We start from the raw sequence: 25,668 nt of genomic DNA on the forward strand, positions 1-25,668 counted from the left end.
AAGTTGAACTCTTTATCAGAACTAGTTAGTTCAACATAATTACATCTTGTTGTTGAGTAGTGAGTGTATTTCAAACGTTATAGAGTTTTAACATTTTCAATGTTTAAACGTTTTCCCCCTACTCGTAATTAATAGATTTTACAACCCACTTTTTAATGATCTTTTTTCTCACACATACAGTCAGTCAAAAATATGTACTCAATTTAGAGTATGAAATGGTATAAGTGCATAATAAAGAAATAGACGTAAGTATCGGGTAGAACTGCTGTGACATTGACAGTGAAAAAGGACACTGGAAAAAAGCCGCTTTTATTTTTATTTATTTATACCACTTATGAGTAACAATACAGTGATGTTTAATGTCTGCATGCTGAGGGCTGTTCAGAGCTGTTGCCAGGGCTTGCATGAAAGCATTATCAGAAATCATTTGATCTGCACATGTCTATCATCTAATCTCCCCCTGCTCTCTTCTCCTTGTGTGGCCGCCAGGAATCGAGACATAAGGCACAGGTATGTGTCAAAACACTCGCCGAAGCAATTATCCTTTCTAGTGCAGGCACAATGATTCTGTAATATGTGTGTTTTGAAATCACTGTGGGTCGCACACAGGCACACACACACACACACACACCTGTGTTCCTCCATCCTTGTAGCTCCGCTTAACACTCGGCCCTTCTGTGTGAGGCGTGAAGGGGTGCGGATGGAGTGGATGCGGTGTTGGGGGTGGGGTGGGGGGGTGGGCTGGGGGTGCAGGGTGTGTGTGCACGCTGGTCGATAAGGACACGTATTGACCCGAATCTGACGCCGGTGTGGATTAGCGGGCGCTGGGCTCTCAGGCGGAGGCAAATGGAAAAGGGGGGCGCCGGCTCCTCGCTCTTTAGAGTGCAGCCCCTTATCAGACACGAGGCCACCCTGTAATGTGTGTGTGTGTGTGTGTGTGTGTGTGTGTGTGTGTGTGTGTGTGTGTGGGTAGCCCTGAGCCTCTCCTGCTGTTTGGAAGCTCAAGAGGAGGGGTGTGTGTGTGGGTGAGAGAGTGTGTGTGTGTGGGTGTGTGTGTGTGTGTGAGAGAGTGGGTGTGTGTGTGTGTGTGTGTGTGTGTGTGTTTCCGGGGGTGTGGGTGTGTGGTGGGTGTTGGCTGTCTGATGGGCCAGATCTAAGGATCCCACCCACATCCACATCCACCTCCCATCACACTGCGATCATCCAGTCTCTAACCAGCATGCCACCAGCGCAGCTCTCACTATCTATTGTGTTGTACAGCCTTCATATACAGAGGCTAGATTCACATCCATGGATCACACACACATACATACAGGCACACACGTACACACATACATACATACACACACACACACACACACACACACACACACACACACACACTATTGTGTACAGTGGGCCTGTGCTGGAAAAAGTGTCATCGCTCAGAGCACAGGAAGAGAGGCAGTTATTGCTTATTCCTTAGTCTGAAGCTAAATATTGATTACAGGCAGGATCGGAGCCATCTCGAAAACAAGCCTGTCACCCATAGAGTGGCGAAAGTGGCTTGCGATGCATCAACACACACTCACATGAAAGCTCCTTCAGATTCCTTTTTTTTTTGTCCCTCCCCTCCGTTCGGTGTCCTCCCAACAGAGCTCTGTATGTTATATAGCTGTCGGAGCGCTGTCTTAACGGATTAGATCACATATACGGACTGGAAATGAAATTACTTCAAAAGAAGACGTGTGTGTGTGTGTGTGTGTGTGTGTGTGTGTGTGTGTGTGTGTGTGTGTGTGTGTGTGTGTGTGTGTGTGTGTGTGTGTGTGTGTGTGTGTATGTGTGTGTGTGTGTATGTGTGTGTGTGTGTGTGTGTGTGTGTGTGTGTGTGTGTGTGTGTGTGTGTACGTGTGTGCCTGTATGTATGTGTGTGTGTGATCCACGGATGTGGATCTAGCCTCTGAAGCAGATAGATGCCTCCCAGTGCTGCTAATTTGCGAGCCGACGTTTCAAATGGGGTCTTTGAGCGCTGCGATCAAAACCTCTGAAGGCTGTCAAGTCTCTCTCCGCGGCTGTTTATGGGGGTAGGGTGGTAATGGTGGTGGTGCTGGCTGGGGGGATAGTGGGTCCTAAGCATGCATAACAAGACTGCAGGGATTAAAAGATATTACAACTTTCAACATGCCTTCAGGGAAGCATGTTTAGGCATCCCCCCAAGGCAAACACATGAAGTGGCATGCATAATGACACACATACCCACGTGCACACACGGTACAGCTACATATGCTTTCTGAACTGAACACGCACGCACACACACAATAGCAGTCTAACATGCATCACAGACTAAATCCAAATATATATGCAGAAATGTGTCTACATTTCCTTTCTCTCTCTCACTCTCTCTCTCTCCTTTCCTCCATCTATCTCACTCTTTCTCTCTCTCTCTCTCTCTCTCTCTCTCTCTTTCTCTATCTATACCTCTATCTTTATCTCAGCACCAGCCCAGCTCATAAGTACTACCTAGCGATGGACCCGCTGAATGAGGTGCTGTACGTGTCCGACACCAGCAGCCGCCGGGTCTACCGGCTGCGCACCCTCACCGAGCCCAGGGACCTGGCCCGCAACATGGAGGTGGTGGCGGGCACCGGCGAGCAGTGCACCCCCTTCCACCAGAACGTCTGCGGAGACGGAGGGAAAGCTGCGGACGCCTCCCTCAGCAACCCCAGAGGTGCATACATACGTCTAACTCCAGACATTTAGCATAGGGTTTGCTTCACTGCACAGACAGACCGCTTCCTGCTGGATTTGATGCATCTAAACACAGTAATAAAGGCATATCCAGAGGTATATGAAGGCACATCCAATTTTAAGCCAGTGATTTAAGCCCTGATATGTTTGTGTGCAGAGAGAACTGAGAATGTGTATGTGTGTTAGAGAGAGAGAGAGTGTGTGTGTGTTTGCGAGAGAGAGAGAGAGAGAGTGTGTGTTAGAGACAGAGAGAGAGAGTGTGTTTGAGATAGAGAGAGAGAGATTGAGTGTGTTTTAGAGAGAGAGAGAGAGTGTGCGTGTGTGTGTGCGTGTGTTTGTGAGAGAGGGAGAGTAAATGTGGTTTGCACATGCAGTTATGTTTGGCCCTGTGTTCATATCCATCATGTTCCTACTCTCCTCAGCCTCCCTGCAGCACTGAAAACATTACAGCTATTAATTATAACAGCTCCAGCCAGCGTGACAGTGGAGTAGCACTTAATCACTGTCACCAACGCAGACCTGCGCTGGCCTGCTTGTCCTACACACACACACACACACATGCGGGCGCGCATACACACACACTCAGTGCGCCCCGCTCCAGAAACTCAGTGGTCTCTGCATGTATTTTATTCATAATAAGACCACGGCTACAGCCTCTCACTTGAGCAGCCTCTCTTGCATTCACCTTTTCTCTCTCTCATGTGTGTCTGTTCTTGTATTTGTGACTGTGTATGTGCTTGTTTACGTGTGGGTATGTGTGTGTGTGTGTGTGTGTGTGTGTATGTGCTTGTGCACATGTGTGTGTGTGTGTGTGTGTGTGTGTGTGTGTGTCCTTTGATCGTGGTGTTTGCTGAATGCAGGCTGTAATCCCTCAGAGCACAGGTCCCCCTCTCCTCACTCTTTGATGCTCTGCTCAGTCGCAGCGGTCAGAGGAGAGCAGGAAGCCACGCGAGAACATCTGTGTTTTGAGAGGGGGGGCCCTGGCCATCCTCCCTTTCATTAAGAGACTCTCCACATTCACCGGCCGCTTGTGTTATTGATTCAGCCACAGAACGAAGATTTATGAGAGGCCGTGCACAATGAGAAAGGGAGAGAAAGACAGATAGAGAGAGAGAGAGAGAGAGAGAAAAAGAGAAGGGTGCACGTCCACCCTGGCTTTTCGATGAAAAGGCCGGACCCCTGGCACGTCTGTCTGAAGAGGGCTAGTTATGCTAATCCTCCTGTCTGAGGCGTCAATGGTGTCATGGCGCTTTCACAGACGGAGGCTTTTCATCGTTACCGTCAGCCTGGTTTTTATGACTTATAAATGTCACTGCCCCGATCATACGTCCGCACACCGCTCTGAACTGTGGGGTGGAGACTCGGAAGAGCTGAGGAAGAATATGGAGACAGTGAAGGGGGGGGGGGGGGGGGGAGGGGAGAGAGAGAGGGAGGGAGAGAGAGAGAAAGAGAAAGGGGGGAGAGGTAGAGGGGGGATACGGTTTTAGGTTGAAGCCGTAGGGCAAGCGCTGGATTATGAAGGATGACAGTGGTGCTCTCTCAGCTAAATGAGGCGCAGAATCCATTAGAGATCTGTACCTGCTCTTCTGTCACTGTCACACTCCTCCGGACACTGGCCCCGCTCGCCCGTCACTCAGGGTGACTGACAGAGGGGGGGTGGGTGGGGCCACGGGTTTCAGGTTGTTTTTCCTTTCTAGCTCGTTAGCTCAAGTTAAGGGGCGCAAGGACGCACAGTCACGTGGCCGAGGACTGCATTCAAGAGAAACAGCATCCAAACAGACAAGCGGAAGGTTATATAGGCCTGTAGTCTAGAAAAACATCAACACCTGACCTGAAGATCACCAATGGGGAAGCACTATATGGTTTCTTCCCTTAAAGAGGGCATTTTGTTGTTCAGACATTAAGCCTCCACTTTCAATAATGGAATCACATATCTGGCCTCAGAACTGTGTATCTGATCATTCATCTCCTGCATCAATGCTGAAGCACTGTTCCCTTCCTGACGACAGAGCTTAAGTGTACGTCCCATGGCTATGTATTTTTCTTGAGTGTCTGATTAGACGCTGTGTTTGTAGAAATCACTCAGTCGCTCAGCACGCCTGGCAGCATTGCGTCAGTCTCGTCGCTGTTGCCACGGGAGACGGGCTTATTCCTGCGCAGGTTGAGGCTCATTACGGGAACATGTTATTAAATCATTTCCCTACGGTGGGCTGTGACACCGTGTCAGATGACTTCCTGGTGACACCGTACATTAGGTCCTGCCCTGGCAGTAACACGATCGCGCCATGACCTCTGCCCCTCTCCCCCCTCCATGACGACGGCCTGAGGGGGGGGGGGGCGCGGGAACCACAGTGGCCTTGAGCGTAGGACATAGAGAGAGAGAGAGAGAGAGAGAGATAGAGAGAGAGAGAGAAAGAGAGAGAGAGGGTTAGAGAGAGAGAGAGATAGAGAGAGAGAGAGAGAGATAGAGAGAGAGAGAGAGACTGCTCCAAGAGCAGCTTACCCGGCATTTGTCAGGCTCGGATTCTTTCTTGAGTCCACTATCGCCTGTAATTAGATCAGTCCATCATGTAAGAGCAATTGACACACTGACCTCTTGGGTCATGCATGTAGAAAATCTAAAAACCTAATGGTTGTCCCTTCCAGAGCAGCTCGCTCTCTATTGTCTTCACTGTAACGTTGTGTAAGTATGGAGTCAAGCATCAATGTCTTTTCGGTGGCCAAAAGGGACAGAATATAGTGCTACGTAAAAGTATTTATCATTGTATTATGAGGAAGGTGTGTGTGTGTGTGTGTGGTGGGCGTGCTTGTTCTTCATGATGGTGGGTAATTACAGGTGATGAATTAGAGGTATTAGCTGATTGATCACGGGTTTAATAGAGCTGAAGTCAGTCAGCTTGATTGATGGGCCTCTAATGAGTCGTCTGAATGCTGCCTCACTGCTGCAGCCCCAACCCAGCAGCAGTGAGGCAGCAGCCTCGTCGTCTCTCTCAGTGCCTCCCCGCCTCAGTGCCTCCCCGTCTCCCTGCCTCAGCACCAGACTGCACCTGACTCGCTTATGACAGGCGGCCAGGAGCAGGCCAATCTAGATTTTCACACTTGAATGTCTCCCAGCGAGCGCAGATTGGTTTAAAAAACATGATACTATCTTTTTAGAGCACCTGATACCATCTGTTTAACAGCATGATCAATGTGTGAGAGAGCTTTTAAGACACATTCCCCATGAAACACGTGGAAATCCATCTCAAAATTGCTCTTTGTGAGTTTGCTTTGATCGATCCCTTCATCTCTGACTGGCTGGCTGGAAATTCAGGGGTTAGTCTTCACTGTGGGCGACAGAAAAACTAGAAAACTGGCTTTCAGAAAAATACCAAAAGCTATCATTATCAGACCTGAACTAGTGTCAGAGGATACGGTACCAACAGTAATTTCATTCCATCTCGACCACAATATATATAATTTTTTAACATACTGAGGTGCAGTCAGGGCAGAAAGTTCTGGAGTTTTAGCAGTTGGTAGATGCTTTATCTATTTTTGAGAACATTTGTCAGTGTGATAATTGTGCCTTCTATGAACTGCTAATTGAGCCACAGGTTAAGTCAGGCGTGGGCGCATGCTACGTAAAGGCTGTTTGTCTTTAGGCATATGCTGTTCCTACACAGTCGTGAACCACTTCTGCATATATTTCACAGGACTTGTCTGCCATATGCCTGACACTGAATTTATTTTTAGACCAACTGATAGAACATTGAGAATGTCCTATTCTGGTTTACCTTCCTTTTTTTAGAAATGATATCACCAGTGTACAGAAATGTCACCTGCTCCATTCTTTTTATCTGCTTGCTTTTTAATGTAAATAAGCTCATTTTGAATGCAGCCCTTCTTCTCTATAAACAGCTCAATCACAAGCACGAGGCAGCACAAGTGGCACAGTTCATGGAACTTAATTACAAACATGATGAGACCACTGGAGGGATTTTGTTGTGCGTTAGATTTTACACACATGCAGCGGTACATTTAATCTGCCGGAATCTTCCGGGGGGGGGGGGCCCGTGTGCTCAGGGTGTATGAGCGCGGCTTGCGCGGCCAAAGCGGGCTGTGGCATCGGTTCAGAGCCAGTCAGCGTGCCGCCCGCACAGCCGATGTGACAGCTCCAATCCCGCTTGCACACAGCCAATTATCCTCCTCCCATGACTGGGAGTGAGAGCAGCCGCCTAACACACACACACACAAGTGAGCGAACGAGTGAGCGAGCGCTCTCTCCAGAGAGAGGGAGAGAGAGAGAGAGAGCGAGCGAGCTAGACTAGAGAGAGCCCACACGCCGGCCCTGCAGTATTGCTTTGACGTGTCTCATAGGCCGCCCGTGGTATCAGCGTGTGTGTGTGAGCGGCAAGGGCTGCCAGGTCCACTTTAGCGGCGAGCAGCAGCCCTCGTTGAGTGGCAAGCACAGTGATGCGTGAGACTGCAGCCGTTCACCCAGAACAGAGAGATCAGCCGCACTGATGGAGGAGAGAATGGAAGGGGGGATGGAGAGGAGAAGCAGAGGAGAGGAGGGGAGAAGCGGAGAGGAGAGGAGAGAGCGGTTGGTTGTCAGGAAGGAATGGACAACAAAGAGTGTGGATTAAAAAAAGCTCCATGAGAGGTAAAGAAATGATAGGTCAGGGACTCCAGCGAGTGAAAGAGACATGGGAAAATAAAACAGAGAGGGAGAGAAAGAAGAAGAGACGTGTCAACCTCGTGGCAACAGATAGAGAGGGATGAGAGGGAAGAATAAAGGGCAAGCGAGACGGAGCGACTCGCCGGGGAGAAAGATGGGGGTCAGCGGAACGACAGCATTTTGTCTTTTTCCTTTAAGCGAGCAGCGTGAGGGATTAACGGTGGGTCAGTCACTGCGACCGGTCCATTTATCATCCCTCTGCAGATGCTCCTTCCCCTCGGCACTCGCCGCTCTCCCTCGCGCCCCGCAGCCAGAGCTATTGCCGGCGCAGCGCGGCCTCACCGACCCCCCCCGCCGGCCAGATGGAAGGGGAAAAGAAAAATAGATGTCTGAAGACTGATTGTATTATTCTCTCGTTTATTAGTCCGTCCAACCATTTGACCTACACGGTCTTCATCAGCCTTGTGTCAGCTGCGTGGTCAATGGAGGTTTCTGCTGTTTAGTAAATTCCCATTAAGTTAGCTGTTGTGGTGAGGTCACAGTGACAGATGGACAGCCAGTTTTAACATGTAGACTTGAAGGCTACTCCAGTCAGGCCCAATAGGCCTCCTGGTATGGATTTATCCAGGAGGTTGACAGAGTTGATTTGGTAGATGTGGGTCTGTACGGCATTGACTGTGGCAAGGGATTACAGTGATTGGCGTTACCTCTTATTCTCTCCAACCCCCACTTTTCATGACTCTCCGAAGGTCACACAGGATTTTTCTAGGACGTTTTCCCAAGGATAATAAAGCCTTTCATGGAGGATATATTGTGTTTAATTACCTGCAACTTATAGAAACAGAACAGTCAGATGGCTTCTCTTGACGCCTTGCGGTTTATGGACACGTCAGCCATCTGATATAGAGTGCAGGGAAAGGCAGGGATCTTATACGCAGACACATTTTACCAGGAAAGGGTAGAACACGAGTGCATTGTAAAATGGCGCAATAAACACTGAATTGAACATGAACAGAATTATTGGCAAACTTACCTCACCGGGCACACAAGGGAAAGCACAACCCCCCTTGCACGCACGTAGGTTAGACACAAAATGGGCTTAAACCATCGAACTGCTGGATTGAAGATTGTTAATCAGTCTTCAGCCTCACCCTGTCTCTACTGCTTTCAAAGTATATCTGTTTTTCTGTCACATTTTTTTTCTTTTCAGTTTCCTGTTCAATATGGATTGAAGTCAATAGTGTTAGATGAAGTCCAGGGGACTTACTGTGTTGGCTCAAACCTAATTAATCAAATTTATGGATCAGCCCTGTTGGAGTCTTTCCCAGACTCTGTCTCCTCACAGCCAGACAGGTCCTGATGAAGACCAGTTAACAGGCCGGCCCTTGAGAATTGGTTTTCTGCTTAGTTGGCTTGTTTTGATGTGGATGGAACTAAAAGGTTAAGGAGACCCTCAAAGCCTTGGGGGTACCCTCGGAGATCTGGATTGTGTCTCCATTTTCCCTGATTTGGGATTATGCTGTTGGGTCTGGCCAAAACCCCCAATGACTCAGAACTGCCAAAATCCACATCAATATGCCAATAAATGTACTTGACCACAAAGAAGAAAGAACCTCTCCCCCCCATTCTTCAGTGTGTGTGTGAGAGAGAGAGAGAGAGAGAGAGAGAGAAAGAGAGAGGGAAAGTGTGTGCGTGTGTAAGCGGTAGCGAGAGTGAAAGTGAAAGAAAGAAAGAAAGTGTGTGTAACGAAAATACATTTTGCTCGCTTTTCTGAGCGCCTGACACTGGGAGGATGTGTTGCCTTTGGCTCTGCCAGCTGGGAGAGATGGATACTGTCACACCCGTTTATTGTGTCACAGAGGCAAAGACATGTCTAAGTATCTCCAGCTCCCTCAGAAACACAGAGAGAAGCACAAGGCACAACAACTACACTGAAAACTCCCCTTCTAAATGGGGTTTTTCATCAGGTCATCTGCAATACTCTCCCCATGCGGCGTGTACTGTGTGTAAATGTATTTGTTGTTATTGAAAAAGTATTGTTCGACTGTGTTAAGATGCCAGAATGAGACATGCCGTAGAACTCCTTTGGCTACATTGTCTGCTTTCATTAGAAATCTCAGTTAGCAAGGAGCATTAGGAGTAACACAGTGATGCTGTTCTGCTACAGCTGTTGTCATGACCATGGATGAGTAAGGAGTTGTGGGGGGGGGGGGGCTGACAGAGTGGCAGACAGACACAGGATGGGATCTAGCCATGACTGTAGAGAAGTAAGAGCAGCAGACTGTGTGTGTTGGTGTGTGTTGGTGTGTGTGTGTGTGTGTGTGTGTGTTGTGTGTGTGTGTGTGTGTGTGTGTGTGTTTCTCTGGAGACCTGAACTCACAGAGCTAATTTCATCAGATAACACCACTTTATTAAACTAATTGGGTTTGTTATCACACTGAGCACGTTTCCGTGGAAACGTTGGCTAACAAGGGAACAATGACGGGCAGAGTCGAACGGATGCGTGGGCCGTGTACGCTGTGTGCGTGTCCTTTTTGACTTTGCAGAGTCATCCTTAAAGATGCACGCATATCATAGCCGAGCCACGGAACGGGTAAGAAAGGCCTCGAGAACAAAGACACGCATGGATTCTCATTAATCTGATAGCATCGCCGCTCACACTTTGAGAAACGCTTGGGCAGATTTGCAGCCTTGATACCTGGCGCCGTTAGATAGACCACCGCAAACCTCATTACCCCCCAGTTTATAAAGGATCACTCAGCCAATGAAAGCACGACGCCAATTAGTCAGCCGGGTTAATCACACACACACGATTAATGAGGCATGCCAGGCGAGAAGCACGACTTGCTTCAGATCCCCCTCTGCTAATGTGGCCACGGGTGCGCCGCACAGGCGGGTGTGTGTGCGTGCCCTCGCGAGTGCGCATCTGATTTGGGCAGCCACCTCTCTCGGTCCGTTCCTGCCAATGTTGTGATTCATCTAGGATGGCAACAAAAAAGACCAGTAACAGGAGGGGGGAAAAAAAATGTAAATGGAAAGCATGTTAGATGGAGATGAATGTAACAAACTAGTTATTTATCATCCACATGTTTACTTATATTAACCTTTATTACACGGCTCTTCTTAATGCTGTAGAATGCTCCATTCACTTGAATGGGGCTTCCCAACGTTCTGCGGTCAACTATTTTCCGATAACTGACCGTTGCTATGGACTTAATGACCGCTGTCAAGGAAAGTGGCCTGTTTGCCTCTAATTCACGTCTTTCGTAGCACTCCGCAAGTAGTACGGTAACTTATCAATGGAGTTTCAGCAGACGGTTGAGCAGCTGTGTTCTAAAGAATGTTCAACTGTCTTTGAAGTTCAACGTCTTTGGCGAACTATTTCTCTCCTTTTAAACACTACGTATAGTAACAAATGCATTGTAAAAAGACACACGGTGTTAAGTAATTTGTTTGTTTTAGTTGTAACCGTATAATAAGCGGGATAATGTATAGAACGCCGGTCATTGTCGGGAAAATAAGCCCCTTCAGGGTGAAGCAACACCCCTCCGCTTTCGCGTCGGGGTGCTGTTCTCCCTGTCGGGGCTTATTTTCCCGACAATGACCTGCGTTCTATACATTATCCCTTACATATAAAAGCCCTGCTCTTCAGATAGATCATCTCAGGCCCTCCTCAGATAGGGGTGTGTTACCTCTGGTTCAGTCCTGGTTATAGCTGTACAACTGAGCCTCTTGTTTATATGTGCATCTGAATTGGACTAAAACCTGTGATCATCATCAAGTACATTTGAAGCCCGACAGGAAACAATGAATAATTTGAGCCTCTATGGCAAATGGTTTTAATTGAAGGTGTAATTAGTGTTGTTTCTGAAAGGTACATATTCTGACAGCTTCACAAACACACCCCCTCCCCTCGATGCTCGACCCAGGGCAACTCCCCCCTGCATGCCCGCCGCCTTTGCTAGCACTCATGATTGACAGCTGAGTGATTATCTTGGTCGGTTGGGTGCCTTGTTATTCCGATAGGTTAAAAAGTGCACTCCAGAATCATGTTTTTCTTTTATTTACCTAGCCTGGGTCTCTCACACAGAGTGTTTTTTTTGAGTCCATGAACAAGGTTATACCTCGGCAGGATGCTAGCAGCAACACAAAACTAAACCTTAACAGCCATGTTAGCCAGATAAAGAAGTATTATTGTGTTTGGTTTTCGGGGTGTAATGGCTCTAGTTCTGTTTTTTTTCCCCTATTGGTCAGCTTGTTGTTCTCGTTTTCAGTGTTAGTCCATGTTTCAGATACAAACCGTCTTGCGCTGTGTACAAGGGGCTAAGAGCAGACATCTCTGGAAGGAGGAGGATGTTTTGTATGGTGAATCATGAATACAGATGGTGCCCTTGCCTACTGAAACAGTCAATGGCATCTTGATGAAGCAGAGTGACAAGAGCATGACAGTGAATGGATCTCAATCTATTTACAGAGCTTTTTTTTTTTACTCACTATAGTTGACACCTATGTTGAATAAGTGCATGATTGCTTTCCACGCAGTAGCAAAATAATACAGTTCTAAATTCAAACATGTCCTTGTGCTTGCATTTCTCGCCCTCTCTGCAGGCATTGCGGTGGACAAGCACGGCCTCATCTATTTTGTTGACGGGACGACCATTCGAAAGATCAACGAGAAAGGCGTGATAACCACAGTGATCGGCTCCAATGGCCTGACGTCAACACAGCCGCTCAGCTGTGACTCGCATATGGACATCAGTCAGGTGAGCAGATGTGCTCTCATACCTGCCTGCAGAAACAACTCCCTCACCAGCCTCTAACCCACACATGTCCGCTGCAACACACACACACACACACACACACACACAGGCCTACACACAAACACACAGACCCCCCCCCCCCCCCCCCCCACACACACACACACACACACACACACACACACACACAGCAAACCATGCATAACCAGGCTGATTCTTACTACACTGGCAGGAGTGTCACACAGTACCGTGCAGCTATTTGGCAAAGTCTTTTCACTCTTTTTTTCTGTCCCTCTTGAGTCTTCTCCCTCTTTATCTCACCCTCTCACTCATGCTCTCCTTCCTCCCTCTCTCCCTCCCTTCTCTCACTCTCTCTCTCTCTCTCTCCCTTTTCCCCACACTAGCTCCTGTCAGTGTGTGGTTGGCAGAGTGGCTGAGTGTTTTAATGGACTGCTGTTCATTGTGTGGTTCTATGCCATAATAGCCCTGCCATAATAGCGCTTCCCCCTGTCATGTGATTAGCCTCACGTCCGCCGTCTCTCCTCCACACGTGACCGTCGGATCACAGCGCCTCAGGACGGGCGAGGACACTAACACACGCACGCACACACAATAACTCGGCTGTTCACTCGGTCGGAGCGTTTGCCAGACATGTGTGTCCTCGTCGTATCTCTAAACGGCACACACAGACACACACACATGCGCACACGGCAGGTCCCGAGAGGTTGCCCGTCTTGGGAATCCATTTTCCTTAAGAATTCATTTGAAGCGTAGAGTGGAACATCGGGGCCGGTTTGCTCGGCAGACCCTCTTGACGAGCGGGGCGCTTAAATAAGATTCAGAGTGTAATGCGCGGGAGAGAGAGAGACAGAGAGAGAGAGAGAGAGAGAGAGACAGAGAGAGAGAGACAGAGAGAGAGAGAGACAGAGCGAGAGAGAGAGAGAGAGAGAGAGAGAGAGCGCCACGGGGTCCTTCGCTAAAAGAGAGGACATTTGAATAATCCCCATCATCCCTAGGCTCTGACACACTTCATACTTAATACTGTCCGCTCCCCCAGTGATGGGGATCATATTTGCCCGTGCCAGGGTTTGTGTTCTCGTGGAGCTCGCTCTCATTTTCTGCCCTCTCCGACAGCTGTCTCTGGCAGTAACGAGGAGCGAGGAGAGGGTCCTTTCTCCATGTTGCCCTGCCATTCGGAGGAGAATTACCTTGAAATGGATTCATTTTCAACTGCTTGGCCAAACCGCTGTACCCTCTCAGGCTGTTCATTTACACACAAGCCTTCTCCTCTTGCCTGGTTTCCTATACCTTTCTTTTGGACTTTTATTCCTCTGTCACACACACACACTCACACACACACACACACACACACACACACACACACACACACACACACACACACACACACACACACTCACACATTGATTTCTCTTTTTAAAAAAGGGCCTCTTTCATTCGCACAGTTGTCACTTCATGCAGATGGCGAGCCGACTACCTGTTTTGCTGGATAGTGCAGTGAATTTCTGCCATTTTGTAACTCCTCTTGAATAAAGACAAAAATCACCTGAAGAGCATTCACCAACTCTTATCACAGTTAGGAAAGAGTGCAAACTGAATCGAATGAAAAGAGAAAGACACACACACACACACACACACACACACACACACATACACATACACAAACACACACATGCACACACAGACTGATGGATAAAATAGTCCCGTTCTCACACATGCACATAGATACCGCTAACGCAGTGGAGGTTCCCTAGCAGCACCCGGCTGTGAATAGCTGCTCCGTCTCTGGGATGGACTGTGTGTGTGATTTCCAGAGGTGGAGGCGGCCAGGGCTATTTAGCCTGAGCTCTGAGTCGATCTCCTCTTCCCCAAGTCATTCAAAACACAACAGGAGGCTCCTGCACCGGCGGCTTAGAGGAGCGGTTGAAGCCGTGATCAATCTTGCGCTCGGGCTCCAAGGGGCCTGGCGGGGCATTTATTCATTTGGCAGGGGTTTTTCTCTTTTTTTAACGTCTAACTGGGGCTAAAACCAAGACATGGAGGTGAAAAAACTAGAGAGTGAGTGAGAGAGAGAGACAGAGAGAGGGGAGGTTTTTATTTTAAGGAGGGGTAAAGCTTTGTGATGTAAGATGCCTACCTGTTATATTTTTTTGCTAAATCTAGTGTTTGAATTCTCTCTCTCTCTCTCTCTTGATGACTTTCTATCGCTATAGTTGACACCCCTATGTAATCATATCTATCCTATCTTTCTATCTATCTATCTATCTATCTATCTATCTATCGCTCCTGTTTTGCTCTTTCAAGTATTTGAACTCAACAGTATGCATTATTTTCTGTCATTTGATTCCTTTCCTGCATGCCTTTTCCTTTCCCTCGGCTGAGTAGCAGGACTGTTTAGTATGGAGTGCTAAGTAGGCACCGCCATCCGAGGTGTTGCTTTATTTTCTGATGGCATCTTTGTCACACACCACGACGATTGAGCTGTTTATCCATCAGTAGAGCTTAAGATGGAATCTCGTTTTCTCCTCCAGCAGTTTGAATCATTCGGCAGTGCATTCAGAGGCCACTGAAAAGACGTGGACAAGTGAATTTCACAGATCTAGTTAAAGACCAGGGTGATTACAGCACTGGGATTCGGGCCAGACACATAATGAGACACTCACACTAAGACAGCCAAGCCCATCCCAGCCAGCTCTCATCCCCACCCAGTCCATTACAGGCAGCCAGGTCCTCTTAGCCAGCTTCAGCTAAATCAAGCCAAGCTCCATTTAGACAAACCTGCCAAGCTTAACCTGGAGAAAGCCAGAGCAGAAACGTTTCAGCCAGACTGGACCCAGGCACCCCTGCTTCTGCAGACTTCAATTGCCTGGCCAAGGCAGACAGCTAATACTTGGTAAAGGAGAGGTTGTCTGGACCACTTTAAAAGGATAGAACTTTAGTGCACATAAGAGCACTCACTAAATTGAATTTTTTTTTTTTAAGTACAACTGACATGCACTGTATCTCTGTCAGTCAGATGACACTCTTTTGAGTTGAAGGATGTACACGCAATATCCTCCCAGGAACACCAAGCAGCTATTCATATGTTAATTCTGTATGCTATATATACAGTATATTTAGATAGATAGATAGATAGATAGATAGATAGATATGCTATATAAGTAATATAAGCAATTCTTTGATGTAAGCAATATAGCAATTCTTTATGCTAATACAACTTGTGTCTAGTGAGTTTTCATACTGCACTGATAGTTTGGATTGTGGAGATACTGATGATAAAACTCATAATTAATGTAACTCTAAATAAATATAATGGCACTTGTGCTCTTCAGGTGCGACTGGAGTGGCCCACGGACCTGTCCGTCAGCCCACTGGACAACTCCCTCTTTGTCCTGGACAACAACATCGTCCTGCAGGTGACCGAGGCCAACCAGGCGCGAGTGGTTGCCGGACGACCCATCCACTGCCAGGTCCCGGGCGTCGACCACCTGCTGGTGAGCAAGGCGGCGGTCCACTCGGCTCTGGAGGGGTCCAAGGCAATCGCCGTGTCGCACCGGGGGACCCTGTTCATTGCCGAAACGGATGAGAGAAAGACCAGCCGCGTGCAGCAGGTCACCACCAACGGCGAGATTTCCATCGTCGCCGGGGCGACCAGCGAGTGTGACTGCAAGATTGACCCCAGCTGTGATTGTTTCTCCGGTGAGTCATACAGTGTGTGTGTGCTCACACAACCACGGAAAAAAAACAGCAAAACAGCCCCAGGCCACCCAATAACACCCCTAATGATTTTCCTCTGGGATGTACACACACATATATATATATGCACATCCTGCACACTCACAGTGAAGCCCATATTGGTTTCAGCACTAGGCAGGAAGTACATCTATGGTTTATGGTCTGTGACATATGGTCCTCAGCGTTCCAGTGGTTCCAGTGTTCCAGGGGTTCCAGTGTTCAGCGCTCCCCTTTAGCAAGTGTTTGTGCTGCATGTGAGCTCCAGAACAGCTGGCAATGTTCCAGCATTCCCAAGACAATAAATCATGAGCTATTTAAATACTCAAGTCACCAGTCCAAGAACATAACGATCAAGGGAAACGTCGCGAATGCGAATTTAGATGCCTTTACCCCTTGGCCAAAGTGAAGAGATTTATTTTTTTTCATATCTTCTTCAATCGATTCCGTCTTCTCATCTCTCATCAATATTTCTAGGTGACGGCGGCTATGCCCGCGACGCAAAGTTGAAGTCGCCTTCCTCTCTGGCCGTGTCCCCTAACGGCACCCTCTACATCGCCGACCTGGGAAACGTGCGCATCCGCGCGGTCAGCAGCAACAGCCCGCGTCTGAACCGCAACCGCCAGTACGAGATCAGCTCGGTGGTGGACCAGGAGCTGTACCTGTTCGACGCCAACGGGACGCACCTGCACACCCGCAGCCTGGTCACCGGCGACTACATCTACAACTTCACCTACAGTCCCGAGGGCCACCTGACCGCGGTGACCGCCAGCAACGGGGGCTCGGTGCACGTGCGGCGCGATGCCAACGGCGTGCCCCTGTGGCTGCTGGTGCCCGGTGGGCAGGTGTACTGGCTCACGCTGAGCAGCACCGGCACGCTCAAGCGTGTCTCGGCTCTGGCCCACGACTTGGCCCAGATCAGTTACTACGGCAACACAGGCCTCCTTGCCACCGTAAGCAACGAGAACGCCTGGACAACAGTCTATGAGTAAGTGATTGGGTCTCCGGCTTTCTTGACCTGAGCCCATTTCTACACACTTTCTGTCCTGGCTGTGATGGCCTCTCTCTCTCACTCTCTTTCTCTCTCGCACTCTTATTTTTTCTCTCTCTCTTTCTCTCCCTCTCTTTTTCTTTCTTTCTCTCGTTTATTGCATCTCCTTTTTGTCATCTGTTTAGTTTTGTCTTGCTGCTACCTCACCTTGCTTCCTCTCTCTTAAACTCCTCCATTCTCTCCTTTTACATTGTTGCCTTCTGCTCCATTCATGTTAGTGTCAGTGTCTTGGCAAGAGATCACCATGTGTCTCGCTGTGATTGACAGGTCCAAGTGGAGTTTGTTATCTGCCCTGCTGTGTGTGTGTGTGTGTGTGTGTGTGTTTCTGTCATGTCCTTTCCGAGGCTCCCTTCAAGTGTAACTTGGTTTCTCTCCCACACCATCACCTGTCCTCTTTCTCTCTCTCTCTCTCTCTCTTTCTCTTTCTCTTTCTCTTTCTCTCTCTGTCTCTCTCTCTTTCTCTTTCTCTCTCTGTCTCTCTCTCTTTCTCTTTCTCTCTCTCTCTCTCTCTTTCTCTTTCTCTTTCTCTCTCTCTCTCTTTCTCTTTCTCTTTCTCTCTGTCTCTCTCTCTCTCTTTCTCTCGTTCTCTGTATCAGTCCGTGTCACCTCAGGCTGCTGGTTGAGTTCCTGTCTGAGTGGTGTACTTTAAGTGGATGAGTGCACTAGCGATAATAATTACAGATACAAATGATTGTGTGTATACCCTGCACTTTTAAACACAGCCTACAATTCGTAAATCATTCACTCAAAACAATCCTTTTCAAAAAATAATTTCTACTCTCAGCATAGTAGTCACTCATAATTGTTAAGTAAGGGTTCTTGAAATATTCATGATCTTATAATGTCCTTGCTGTTGAAGGAAGGTGCATGTAGATGTCTTTGATTCTGTGAGAGGTAACGAAGCTTAGTCACACACTTCTGTTATTATTGGATGATTGATCAACTCAGATTTATGGTAAATGGGAAACATTCAATTTAGCATGTACTGAGGGTGTAAATCAATCAATCAATTGCTTCTGTGTCCATGTGTGTGTGAGAGTTTGTCGGGGCATTCGAACATGTGTGTGTGAGTGTGTGTGTGTGTGTGTGTGTGTGTGTGTGCCTGCACACATACAGCAGGCAGAGTATAGCTGTCAGTCGTACACATGAGCCCCAGGTTCTAAGGTCTGAAGTGGTCTGAAATGTCAGGAGCCTGCCTGCCTGCCTCTCTCCTCTTTCATTTTGTTTGATCCGCACTTCAACCTTCAGTGCAGCTGGGCGCTTTCAAAAGCACCTTTCTCTCCTGCTGCAGCTCGAACTTCACCAGAGGCAGAGTTGGTTTAGCAAAGACTACCTCCACTCCCTTTTTTCTTTCTTTTGCAGGGGCCCATGTACACGCATGTAGCACTACTGCCCCCTGGAGGTAGAAAGAGGCCAAAAGAATGAGGTCCTTAACTGAGGCAGTACAGCTGTTAAGGCAAACTAACTGAGATTTCTTTTAGTTTCATTCCTTAAGTGAAAGCACTTGAAATTGCTCTGACAGAATGTGACCCCCAGAGAGAAGAATAGTCCCGCTGAAGTGTCTATTGTCCTGGGAGTTCTGGAAGGCGTTAAGGAGCTCCCCCGCTGTTCTGGGAACAGCCTCCCAAACGTCTTATAGTACTAAGATCATCATTAAATGGAGGAGATGGAAGAGTGGTTTGAACTCTCTCTTTTAGTTACAATTGGTGCCTAATGCATCGCAGATCTTTTTTTGCCCACCATCCCCGGTGAGTGTAGTGCTTAGAATAAATGTTCATCAAGCACGTTAGTAAACCTCTGTACTCCATTTAATGCTTGACTGACATTAAACAGAAGCTTTATCATCGTGATTAGTAAAGTTATTAAAGCATGGTGATGTGTAGGTGTCGCACAGTGTCTTGACAAGTGAGCATTCTGGTTTGTTCTGTTGTTGCCCTCTTCTTTTGTTAGATGCTAACAACTGAGTCTGTGTCCTTGGGTAGGTATAACAGTGACGGCCACCTCATCAATGTCACCTTGCCAACGGGTGAGGTCAGTAGTTTCCATGGTAACATGGAGAAGTCGGTCAAGGTGGAGGCGGACACATCGAGCAGCGAAAACTTCATCACCGCAACCAACTACTCTGCAGCCAATACCATGTACATGCTTCGCCAAGGTTTGTGTGCGTAATGAAGTGAAGAAAGATCACCTGAACCTTTCACATAATGAAAGTCCTCTGTGCTGAACAACAGTCTCATGATGTAATGCAGTGCTTGTCAATCATTTACCAAGTTTGTATCATAGTATTCTGTGTTTGTGGCACTGGCAAGCTAGTCCATGAGGAATTTAACATCTAGAACTTCTGTATCAGCTGAGCTGATGGGCTAATGCATTAGTGTTAATAGAAATATAATACCAGTATTGTATTCTTTGTGAATGTGAGTATGACTTTGTATTCTATGTATCTATCGTATTTATATTGAGAATATTCTAATGATGTTCATGATGGTGAACAAATCTAACTTGATGATGATGATTCTCCTTTTTCTATTCTAGCTCACACTCAGAATGTGTACCGCATCAGTTCCGACGGTTCTCTATGGGTGACGTTCTCCAGCGGGATGGAGGTGACTCTGACCACGGAGCCCCACGTGGCGTCCGACGTGGCCTCGGGGTCACTGCCGGGCACCGTGCACCCCACGGTGGGCCGCTGCAACATCACCCTGCCCGGGGAGCACAGCCACAGCCTGATCGAGTGGCGCCAGAGGCGAGAGCAGGCCAAGGGGAACTACACGGCCTACGAACGCCGCCTACGGGTAACTACGGCAACACACACTCATCGCCGCAGGTCTTGAGACTGAGATCAGAGAGTGCCTCCATTAAAGCAGCCGTAAGGAGCCTTAATCTAAAACCAGTGAGCTTACTACCTGAAAGTAGTGCAAAGCACCACCAACTGCCCAGGTGGCTGATAGAATTGGCAATGTCATTCTGTGAAGGCTTTTCTTACATTTTTGCGAGTCGTTCCATCCCAGGACCACAGAACTACATAGTGCATAACCTGAATGGCTTGTGGGAATAATGTCCCACACATAACTTCCTACATGAATTTAATGATGATACTACTATAAAACTGCCTATATAAACATGCCTCAGTGGCACAGTGTTGCTTTCAAATCCGAATGTGGGTCCTGCAAAATCTCCACACAGTTTCAGCGCCTGCCATCTTACCAAGAACAGAACACATTCTGCAGACTTCATGTTTCACCAACATAGTGATTGGTGAAATATTTTTTTTACTTTCAGAACCACAGCTGGACTCATTCCCCAATCTTTTTTGTATTGTATTGTATTGTAGGTTTGGGTTTTGTTGTCTTAAGGGAAATTCAATGATTCCCCCGGACATATTTCCGCTTTTTGCCCATATTTCTTTTTTAAATCCATATTCTCATAAACCCCCTTAACTTGGCCGGGTGGGTTGAGTGCACCTTCAACTGAAGGTAGAGCTAGATAACTGGCCCTTACATCTCACAGTTAAACATATTGCCAGAAGCACCGTTGTGCTGGCACAGTTGGGGCCCGAGGTGATGACGCACAACGACCAGTTTGTCTCCCTTGGTCTGCAATTACAGCTTAATTGTCATGTCATCACTCTCAGACAGCCTTTGTCCTCATATTTCATATAGCCTATTGTGTCAATGCTGTGACAAGATGATGTAGATGACACACGCGGTAGCAACAGTTTTGATCATGCTAATGGCTACTTGTCAGCATGTGTTAATGTCACTGCAGGGTGTTAGAAAAGTACTTAGTGATATTTCTCGTCTGCTACAATAAATATCTTTGGCTCTGATCCGAACCACTTCAGCTTCCTTGATTGAGACTCCATTCTACAACCAACGAGACCACCTTTTGTGATTAAGTGCAGTAGCCTAAATATAGAAAAGAATCATACAAGGGTCTTTATTGTTGTTGTTTTTTTGCCCCCCCTTACCAGGCTCACAATAGAAACGTGTTGTCCATCGATTTCAACCAAGCCACGCGCGTTGGAAAGATTTACGACGACCACCGCAAATTCACCCTCAGGATTCAGTACGACCCGCTGGGGCGGCCGGTGCTTTGGTCCCCGAGCAAATACAACCAGGTGAACGTGTCCTACACTCCGGCGGGACTGGTGAGCAGCATCCAGCGGGGCAACTGGACCGAGAAGAGGGACTATGACAGTGGCAAACTCATCTCCAGAACCTGGACCAACGGCAAAAGCTGGGGCTACACATACCTGGAGAAGGTAAATGTGCATTCATTGGAAGAAGTCCTTTCTATAATATACGTTTATATAAAAATGTTTGGTTTTATTTACACAAAGTATAGCATTACAATACAAGATACAAGAAGAGCAAATGCTTATATTGCTTATTCATCGCTCTTTCCCTCTCCTTCTGTGTGTGTGTGTGTGTGTGTGTATGTGCTTTGCAGTCAGTGATGTTGCTGTTGCATAGCCAGCGGCGCTACACGTTTGAGTACGATCAGACGGACTACCTGCTCTCGGTGACCATGCCCAGCATGGTGCGCCACAACCTGCAGTCCACCCTGTCTGTGGGCTACTACAGAAACACCTACACTCCCCCAGACACTCCCACCGCCGCCCTCATCCAGGACTACTCCCACGACGGCCGGCTCCTGCAGACACTCCACCTGGGCACAGGTAGACGCATCGTCTACAGGTACAACCGCATGGCCCACCTGGCTGAGGTGCTGTACGACTCCACCCTGGTCACCTTCACCTATGACGAGGCTGCAGGCGCCATAAAGACCATCCACCTGATGCAGGACGGCTTCATCTGCTCCATCCGTTATAAACAGACAGGTATCTCTCTATCCGTTATAAACAGACAGGTATCTCTCTATCGGTTATAAACAGACAGGTATCTCTCCATCCGTTATAAACAGACAGGTATCTCTCCATCCGTTATAAACAGACAGGTATCTCTCCATCCGTTATAAACAGACAGGTATCTCTCCATCCGTTATAAACAGACAGGTATCTCTCCATCCTTTATAAACAGTCAAGTATATCCTCAGGACAAAAAATTAAGCTAGTCTAGAAGAAGTTTTTTTCCTCATACAGTAGAATAAGTGTAAAAGTAATGGAGCCATTACTGTATGTGGAATACATGCTATATTGGTATAACAAGAAGGTGTTGCTTTGCTCACACAGTTGTGTATTCTTCTTTGACACAGGTCCGCTGGTCGGAAGGCAGATTTTCCGATTCAGTGAGGAGGGTCTGGTGAACGCTCGCTTTGACTACAGCTACAACAACTTCCGCGTGACCAGCATGCAGGCCATGATCAACGAGACGCCGCTCCCCATTGATCTGTACCGCTACGTGGACGTGTCAGGACGCATTGAGCAGTTTGGCAAATTCAGCGTCATCAACTACGACCTCAACCAGGTCATCACCACTCACGCCATGAAGCACACCAAGATCTCAAACGCCAACGGGCAGGTGATCGAGGTGCAGTACGAGATTCTGAAGGCCATCGCCTACTGGATGACTATCCAATACGACAGCATGGGCCGCGTCACCGTCTGTGACATCCGCATCGGAGTGGACAACAACATCACACGCTTCTCTTTTGAGTATGACGCTGACGGACAGCTTCAGGCGGTAAAGACCCCATCATTCTTTCTGTCTATGTTTCTATTCTGTTCTGTTCTATGAAAACTGTGTCTCTGCATTCTCGCTATTCACTTGCTATTCACAATTCCCTGTATCCCTAAAATACAACCCCTACACATACACATATGTAAATACACTCACTCACACACACACACACACATACACATTCACACACACACACACACACACGCATACTCTCACTCATACACACACACAAACACACACACACACACACACACACACACACACAAACACACACACACACGCACACACACACACACACACACACACACACACACACACACACACACACTCACACAAACGTTTCCATACACACTCGCACACAAACATCTAATCAGTCATATCATCATCATTACAGGTGTCTGTGAATGAGCGGCCACAGTGGCGCTACAGCTACGACCTCAACGGCAACATCAACCTCCTGAGTCACGGCAACAGCGCCCGCCTAACGCCCCTGCGCTACGACCTGCGCGACCGCATCACGCGCCTGGGCGAGATCCAGTACCGCGTGGACGAGGACGGCTTCCTGCGCCAGCGCGGCAGCGTGCTCTTCCAGTACAACTCCAACGGGCTGCTGACGCGCGCGCTGGACCGCGACTCGCAGCGTAGCGTGTGGTTCCGCTACGACGGCCTCGGCAGGCGGGTGGCGCAGCGCACCAGCGACGGGCAGCAGCTGCAGTTCTTCTACGCCGACCTGACGGAGCCCACGCGCGTCACCCACCTCTACAACCTCTCCAGCTCGCAGATCACCTCGCTCTACTACGACCTGCAGGGACACCTGATCGCCATGGAGATGAGCAGCGGAGAGGAGTTCTACGTGGCCTGCGATAACGCCGGGACGCCGCTTGCGGTCTTCAGCAGCCGCGGGCGCGTGGTTAAGGAGGTGCACTACACACCGTACGGGGACATCTACCACGACTCCAACCCCTCCTTCTCTCTGGTGTTGGGCTTCCAGGGCGGCCTGTACGACTCGCTGTCACGCCTGGTGCACCTGGGCCACCGGGACTATGACGTGGTGGCTGGACGCTGGACCACACCTAACCACCAGCTGTGGAAGGAGCTGAGCATTGAGCCCAAACCCTTTAACCTCTATGCCTTCAACAACAACTACCCCCTGGGAAAGCTCCAGGACATCACCAGGTTCACCACAGGTCAGACTTCCAGACTTCTTCAATACCACCCGCAATGGCTTTATAATATTTGACATGAATTAATAGCAATTAGTAAATTACAGGTAAATGTAAGGTACAAACTATTTAAAATAAACTTAGGCTCTGGGCTCTGTTAAGCGCCTAGAGGCAATTGTATTGTTATGGCGCTATACAAATCAAATTGAATTGAATTGAATATTACACTGATGTGAAGGGAGTCTTACATTTTTTACCTAACTGCTTCATTCACCTGATGTCATATCCTGGCAGATTTGAGCAGCTGGCTGCAGCTCTTTGGCTTCCAGCTGCACAACGTGGTTCCTGGTTTCCCCAAGAAGGAGGTGGACAGCATGGAGCAAACCTACGAGATGAGGAGGACCCAGAGCAGGACCCGGGAGTGGGACCCCAGCAAGGTGGGCGGAGACATACCGGAGCACAAAACACAATATTTTATTCTTCTTGGTGTACTTGTAGTTTTAATAGTAGTACAGTGTTTTGGATATTGGCCCCTTGCAACACTATGCTCTTTACAATGCTTTAGGGTTCTGTATGGATGTGTCTCATACTTTGACATTGTTTCATTATACTTTCTATTTCTTCTGTATCCACATCTCACATATATACACATACACATAAACACACACACATACACATAAACACACACACACTCCTCTCTCCTCAGGTGGTTTTGGGTATCCAGTGTGAGCTGCAGAAGCACCTACGGAACTTCATCTCTCTGGACCGCCTTCCCATGAGTCCGTCCAACGGCAGGCTGAAAGGCCGCCAGGGGCGCCGCACCCGCTTCTCCGCCCTCTCCTCCATCTTCGGCAAGGGCGTGAAGTTCGCCATCCGGGACGGGATGGTCTCCACGGAGATCATCGGCGTGGCCAGCGAGGACAGCCGCCGCGTGGCGGCCGTGCTGAACGGCGCCGTGTACCTGAGCGACGTGCACTTCACCGTGGACGGCCGCGACACGCACTACTTCACCAAAGCCGGCCCCCTGGAGGCGGACCTGGGCGTGGTCGGCGGAGCCGGGTCCGGGCCGGGTCTGGCTCTGGGTCAGGGCGGCGCGCGGGTCCTGGAGAACGGCGTCAACGTGTCCGTGTCCCAGATGAGCGCCGTGCTCGCGGGCCGGACGCGGCGCTTCGCGGACATCCAGCTGCAGCAGGCCGTGCTCAGCTTCAACGTGCGCTACGGGGCCACGCCGGACGAGGAGCGAGCGCGCGTCCTGGAGATCGTCCGGCAGCGGGCGGTGCAGGGGGCGTGGCTGAAGGAGCAGAGGCGTGTCCAGGAAGGGGACGGCGGCTCGAGGGCGTGGACGGACGGCGAGCGGCGGGAGCTGCTGGCGGAGGGCAGGGTGAGCGGCTACGAGGGGCTCTACGCCCTGCCCGTCGAGCAGCACCCCGAGCTGGCCGACAGTCCACACAACATCCACTTCCTGCGGCTCACTGACGCGGGCCGCAGGTAACAGCGGCACCAAAGACGCAAGCACTTAACAGTACATACGCAAAACACACGAAACTACATTTTGACACATGACAATGTTTCTCTAATGCTTTTCTAAAACAAAGACTGAAACATAACTGCCTTTAAATGTGACACATGATGGTATTTTTTTTTTCCGCAAGTGTACCATTCTTATTTTGTATTGTTTTTGGTTTGCCCCAAAAATGAATGGTTACTTTAAGGTGTGTATTGTTTTTTTTAAGTGGCTTTTTCTTCTTTGAGAAACAACCCTATTCCTTTCTCTGAAGACTGTGATTCCCTGTTGAAATGTGTTCTTTTAAGTGGCTTTTCTTCTTCTCTGAAGACTGTGATTCCCTGCTGAAATGTATTTGCTTTTACACCAGTATGGACGATTCTGATTGGCTTTGATAGGTTTTGCTGTGGTGTATAG

The 25,668-nt window shown here is 48.5% G+C and overlaps 1 protein-coding gene across 1 annotated transcript in view; it reads left to right on the forward strand.

The window, feature by feature from the left end:
- Positions 1-25,239, forward strand: part of tenm1 (teneurin transmembrane protein 1) — a gene marked incomplete at both ends in the record, with an annotated part of 118,791 nt that extends 93,552 nt beyond the window's left edge. Inside the window, 13 exons of the mRNA XM_080847119.1 lie at positions 490-510; positions 2,475-2,707; positions 11,993-12,147; positions 15,492-15,858; positions 16,369-16,879; positions 18,925-19,097; positions 19,478-19,737; positions 20,916-21,206; positions 21,395-21,785; positions 22,160-22,587; positions 22,979-23,771; positions 24,042-24,184; positions 24,454-25,239. Of these exons, the coding sequence (XP_080703245.1) occupies positions 490-510; positions 2,475-2,707; positions 11,993-12,147; positions 15,492-15,858; positions 16,369-16,879; positions 18,925-19,097; positions 19,478-19,737; positions 20,916-21,206; positions 21,395-21,785; positions 22,160-22,587; positions 22,979-23,771; positions 24,042-24,184; positions 24,454-25,239 (4,552 nt within the window). The remainder of the gene's footprint in view (positions 1-489; positions 511-2,474; positions 2,708-11,992; positions 12,148-15,491; positions 15,859-16,368; positions 16,880-18,924; positions 19,098-19,477; positions 19,738-20,915; positions 21,207-21,394; positions 21,786-22,159; positions 22,588-22,978; positions 23,772-24,041; positions 24,185-24,453) is intronic.
- Positions 25,240-25,668: the final 429 nt, after the last annotated feature.

The sequence above is a fragment of the Sprattus sprattus genome (assembly GCF_963457725.1).
Source record: "Sprattus sprattus genome assembly, chromosome: 1".
Classification (NCBI taxonomy): Eukaryota; Metazoa; Chordata; class Actinopteri; order Clupeiformes; family Clupeidae; genus Sprattus; species Sprattus sprattus.